This window comes from the organism of the source record quoted next, unplaced genomic scaffold (genome assembly GCF_019419815.1).
Source record: "Pyrus x bretschneideri cultivar Hongxiangsu unplaced genomic scaffold, Pyrus_bretschneideri_v1 Contig289, whole genome shotgun sequence".
Classification (NCBI taxonomy): Eukaryota; Viridiplantae; Streptophyta; class Magnoliopsida; order Rosales; family Rosaceae; genus Pyrus; species Pyrus x bretschneideri.
Window position 1 is genome coordinate 1 of NW_025999600.1, and position 6,026 is coordinate 6,026.

The following is a 6,026-nucleotide window of genomic DNA, read 5'->3' on the forward strand; positions in this document are numbered from 1 at the left end:
AGTCTTAGGTTTGATCACAATTATTCTCTGTTTTGCAGATAGCTTGAGTTAGTGCCTTCACCATCGCAGCAATGCACAAATTTAGTTCCAACACTACGCACAGAGCCCTTATTAGGAATATAATATAAGTTCACACTGCAAACTTTCCGATTACTATTTTAAAGAGACAAGGACTTCAACACTAATGGCGCGTTTACGTAACCATAATCAAAATGGAGGAATTGGATTGAAGATGAATTGAATTGAGGAGGAATTGGATTGAGGAGGAGTCAGAATCAGATTACTGTTGAAACTGTTTACCTAAATGTTCTGGAATCGGAGTATGAATGAACTTTAGTTTATATAAGTTGTTTACTAATTTAGATGAATCGGAATATAAATCAATAAGATTATTGAAATGCCCTTATTGTTTTTTGTTTTATTTTATCCTATATTTATTTTTAATAACATTTTAATTAGGAGTTAAGATCAAAGAGCAAACATTTAACAAATATTTTTACATTTTAGTACCCTGTAGAAGCACATCTATCTCTATTTGATTTTAAGAATAAACAAAACATTTCATAAAATAATTTATTAAAGAGAAAAATAAATTGCAATAAGTAGTGAGAAGAAAAGAGGTCAGAGCCCTCTTTAGTTCTCAAAACAGGACGGTCTCCGTATTCAGGGAAAAAAAAAAATGTTCTCCGTCCTCTTTGGTTCTCAAAACAGACGTGAAAAGGAACCCATATCTCTCTATCATTCTGGGTTTTGTTAGAAACTTGATTCTCATGATTGTTTTGATTTGTATCATTGTATGTGGTTTTGTATTTGTTTGCATCGAGATCGTCGTTGAAGCTCACCGTGAGTTGATAAAGATGAAATTCCAGGACTCTGTGATGGACTGGAAAGGTGAAGTTGTTGGGGTACTTTCGGATTAGCCAAAAATCATGAGGGTCGTTTCGGTATAAAAGTTAGAATCCAAATGAAGAGTTTCTCCAGGAATCCAAATACCAGGTCTCTCCTAAGAATCCAAATCCGAGAATTTCCGGAGTGTGATTCCAGATTTTAGATGACCCCATGTGTGTTGATTCCCTAAAATTTTAGTAAACACTAGAATCCTTTCAATCGGGAATCATTCATTTTCATTTCATTCCAACCCCGGTTGGTAAACACGCCATAAGTGTAACAAAATTCAAAATCTTATCAGACAAAGACCATAAAAGTGTAAGAAAATTCAAAGTCTTCGCAGAAAAAGACCATTAAAGTATCAAAAAATACAATTTATATCTTAATACAACATTTGGATCAAAAGTCAAAGATAACAAAAACAAATTAAGGATATGCAAATTAATAATGCATCTCACTATAAATAACGCCCTGAGTTGCTTAAAAAAAGTATACACAAACCATGGTGAGATTTTCAACTTATTGTGATAAAGTATGCTTTCTAGCCTGCCTTTTCTTATATCTTCAGCTAGCTTCATCACCAAAAAGTGCTTTTGCTTCTGCCAATTCCACTGAAGCAGAAGCACTTCTCAAATGGAAAGCTAGCTTTCAAAACCAAACCCAAAACAACCTGACCTCATGGATTGATGCAAATGAAACCCCATGCAGTACATGGGTTGGAGTTTCATGCAACTCAGCTGGAAGGGTCAACAGATTAAACCTCAGCAATTCTGGTATACAAGGTACTTTACTTCAATTTCCATTCATGTCCTTGCCCAATCTTGCATATGTTGATCTAAGCTTCAATGAACTTTTTGATCAAATCCCACTTGAGATAAGTTCCCTCACCAAACTCGTCTACTTTGATGTATCTTATAATCAAATGTCTGGAAAAATCCCACCCAAAATCGGTCTTTTAACAAATCTTCAGGTCCTTCACCTAAATGCAAATAAGTTCAATGGCTCAATTCCTCAAGAAATAGGCCAACTTAAATTTGTATATGAGCTAGCTCTAAACTTAAACAATTTAGAGGGTTCGATTCCTGCTTCTGTGGGTAATTTGAGCCAATTGACTTCTTTGATTCTCTCCGGAAACCAACTTTCGGGTTCCATCCCTCCCGAAATAGGAAACCTTTCAAAATTGGTTAAACTTTACCTGTTTGACAACTATTTATCAGGCCCAATCCCTCTGAGTTTTGGAAACTTGAAAAATCTAACCATCATGAAGTTGTACAACAATACCCTTTCTGGTTCGATCCCAACTTCTTTGAGCAATTTGACAAACCTTGTTTCTCTCTCTCTCTACGATAATAAACTTTCCGGCTCTATTCCTGAAGATATTGGAAACTTGAAATTTGTTGTGACTCTAGACTTGGCCAACAATCAGCTCAATGGAACCGTTCCCTCTTCATTCGGCAACTTGAGCAGCCTAGAAGACCTATACCTCCGCGGCAACCAGCTATCTGGATCAATCCCCCAAGAGATGGAGAATCTAATGAAGTTGACCATACTTGTCTTGGCTACTAACCGATTTTCTGGTTATTTGCCTCGAGATATTTGTAGAGGTGGACTCCTACAAAGGTTAACTGCACAAGAGAACGAATTTACAGGTCCAATCCCGAAAAGCTTGAAAGGTTGCAAGAGCTTAGTCAGAGTCAGTCTCCAACGGAACCAATTTACAAGCAATAATATATCTGAAGACTTTGGTGTCTATCCGAATCTTGAGTTTGTAGACCTAAGCCACAACAACTTAGATGGCGAAATCTCAGACATCTGGGGACAGTGTCCAAACTTAACAACCCTTCGGATTGCAGGTAACAACCTTACTGGGAGCATACCATCTAAGATTGTCAATGCAACTAAAATTCAAGAACTCGATTTTTCTTCGAATCATCTGGTTGGGGTGGTTCCCAATGATTTGGGGGGATTGACTTCTATGGTGAATCTAAAGTTGAATGGCAATCAACTTATTGGTTCTATACCCTCGGGATTTGGAGCATTCACTAAACTCGAATATCTTGACGTGTCCACCAACAAGTTGAATGGCTCAATTCCAAGCATTTTTGGCGAATTGGTCCATTTATATTACTTGAATTTGAGCAACAACAATTTCAGTCAAGAAATTCCACTTCAGTTGGGCGAGTTATTTCACCTGTCACAGTTAGATTTGAGTCATAACTCACTTGACGGCAAGATACCATCAGCAATTAGCAAAATGCAGAGCTTGGAGCAGCTGAATCTTTCCCACAATAATCTTTCCGGTCTCATTCCAGCAACGTTTGATGGAATGCGCAGCTTGTTGTACATAGACGTATCCTACAATCACTTGCAGGGTCCCATCCCCAACAACAAAGCATTTCAAGATGCTCACAGCTTTGAAGGGAATGTAGGATTGTGCGGAAATGTTGTAGGACTAGAATCCTGCAATAAGCACGTCTCAAAAAGAAAAAACAATAGAAAACTCGTGTTTGCAATCGTTTTCCCTATCTTGGGAGCAGTTTTACTTGCTTTCCTTGCAATTTTCTTCATCAAAACAAGAAGAAAGAGAGAGCCGGAAACAAAAAAGAGTGATATCCATGATGAAGTTTTTTCAATCTCTCTTTTTGATGGAAAAAAAATGTATTTGGAGATCATAAGAGCAACCAATGGTTTTGACTCCATATTTTGCATTGGGAAGGGAGGATCTGGAAGTGTCTACAAGGCAAAGCTACCATCAGGCAGCATAGTTGCAGTGAAGAAACTCCATCAAAAACTTGACGGGGAGGAGACATCGCTGAAGGAGTTCCACAATGAAATAAGTGCACTAATCAATATACGACATCGAAACATTGTGAAATTTTGTGGCTTTTGCTCAAATTCACAGCACTCCTTTCTGGTCTATGAATATCTAGAAAAGGGTAGTCTGGCTTCAATCTTGAGGAAAGAAGACGAAGCAAAAGAATTGGATTGGAGTAAGAGGGTGAGAATTGTAAAAGGCGTAGCTCATGCACTGTCTTACCTGCATCATGATTGCGTGCCGCCAATTGTACACCGAGACATATCAAGCAGCAACATTTTGCTGGATTACGACTACGAGCCTTGTGTTTCAAACTTTGGCACTGCTAAGCTTTTGAATCCAGACTCATCGAATTGGAGCTGCCTTGCAGGCACATACGGATATGTAGCACCAGGTAAAGTAAAACAATTAAAATATATAATGTTGAATTTGGTGATATAAAGTTAAACGTATGCTAATGGCTTGCCTTCCCTTAATTTTTATGCAGAGTTGGCCTACACAAGGAAGGTAACTGAGAAATGTGACGTTTATAGCTTCGGAGTGCTGGCACTGGAAGTGATCATGGGAAAGCGACTAGGCGATTTAATCTCGTCCATTTCGTCTCCATCCGATTGTGAAAACAAGTTGCTGAAGGATGTATTGGACCAACGACTTTCACCTCCTACACCTGAAGTTGAAGATGAACTGACAACCATTGCAAGGGTAGCAATTGCATGCAGGCACTCGCAATCGCAGTCGAGGCCAACAATGCACATGGTTTCTCAGTCGTTATCATTTCAAACTGCAGCTTCCACTGGAGGACCAAACATCACGCTTGAACAACTCATTAAGATTTAAATTGCATTTGACATTGTTTGAGTTGACACGGAAGTCAGATCTTCTTGTTTAAATATATCATATATGTAATCTGTTATATTTGCAGGTAAATTGAGAATAAGAGAGGAGTGCTAGCTGGACTCGTTGAACAATGAGTCCCACATATATTACTGCTTAAATGGTTAGACCAAAATATCCTATTTAGTATTTACTAGAAATTGGTGCATGCACGTTGCTGCAAGATTAAACATTGTATGAAAGATTGTGTTGAAAGATATAAAAAAAAAAGTTATTATTGAAAAAGTTATTTTTACATACAAAAGATTTGATGGATACAGTCTACATTCGCATTAATAAAAGATGACAAAAGTTGTTCTCTGGAACACCAAAAATTTCTCATTGCCAAGAAAACAGACTAGGCAAGGGGAAAAAAATTATTATTAAAATACCTGCAATGAATTTTGACATGAACAAATTTATATTGTATAAAAATGTAAGGATATAGTACGGTTACTTCGTATTTTTTTGATGGAAAGGAATCTGGTTTTCTAGCGACAACTAATCTTATTTGTGACATAAACCTAAAGACTAAACAACAGCATAATTAGCATTCATATTTTTAAAATCTCATTCGTTACATAAACCTAAAGACTAATTAGTAGACCTGACAATTTATTACACGACCCGTTAACACGACACGTAAATGACACGAAAATAACGGGTTTCGGGTCAACACGATAACTAATCGGGTCATTATCGGGTCACACGATAATAACCCGTTAATAACGGGTCCTTAACAGGTTTACACAAAAGTGACACGCGGGTAACCTGTTTCGACACGATAAGAAAAATGTTATTTTGATGATTTTAATTTTTTAAACTACTAAAAAAAACTTACTATAAAATGCAATAGATATAATGAATATGTATATATTGTTTATTAATTATTATTCTATTATTATTTTATATAAATTTTAAAATTTAAGTTTTATTTATTTATTTATTTTTATAATATATTATAGGCAAAGATTGAGATTAAAAATCATAAAACACATTAAAAGTAAAAATATCAAGTAATTTAAAAATACCAAAAACATAAAAAAATTATAATAATTAATTTCCCGCCTAATATTTCAAGAGTTTCATCCATTTCCCACCTAATGTTTGGGAAATTTTGCAACCTATATCCATCCATTTCCCGCCTAATGTTTAACCCAAAGAAAAAAAGTAACCAGCTTTTTTTTTTTTTTTTTTTTTTTTATCTCTTATAACATTTTAACTTGAATAAAAATAAAATACGTAATAAAAAAACATAAATGTAATTTTATTATTAAATATCATCACATACTAATTGAAACATAGTCTAATTAACACTTAAAATATATAAATAATTAATATATTTATTCCAAGTCATCAAAACGATAAGATTCACTAACGCTTAAAGTTTATTTATACTTTCATTAAGTATAACATCAATGCGTATCCCATCAAAATGATGAAAGTATGA

General features: G+C 35.4%; 1 protein-coding gene across 1 annotated transcript; it reads left to right on the forward strand.

Moving 5' to 3' along the window:
* Positions 1 to 1,353: 1,353 nt before the first annotated feature.
* Positions 1,354 to 4,822, forward strand: LOC108865974 (MDIS1-interacting receptor like kinase 2-like). Its single transcript, XM_048588659.1, has 2 exons — positions 1,354 to 4,097; positions 4,191 to 4,822. The coding sequence occupies exons 1-2, from the start codon at positions 1,391 to 1,393 to the stop codon at positions 4,538 to 4,540; spliced, it is 3,057 nt and encodes a 1,018-aa protein (XP_048444616.1). The 5' UTR covers positions 1,354 to 1,390; the 3' UTR covers positions 4,541 to 4,822.
* Positions 4,823 to 6,026: the final 1,204 nt, after the last annotated feature.

What these genes read in the sequence shown, in the direction of transcription:
- LOC108865974 (XM_048588659.1), top strand. Translation starts at nt 1,391, where the DNA reads ATGGTGAGATTTTCAACTTATTGTGATAAAGTATGCTTTCTAGCCTGC. An exon ending in ATACGGATATGTAGCACCAG is followed by an intron (nt 4,098 to 4,190) that starts GTAAAGTAAAAC and finishes ATTTTTATGCAG; the next exon opens with AGTTGGCCTACACAAGGAAG.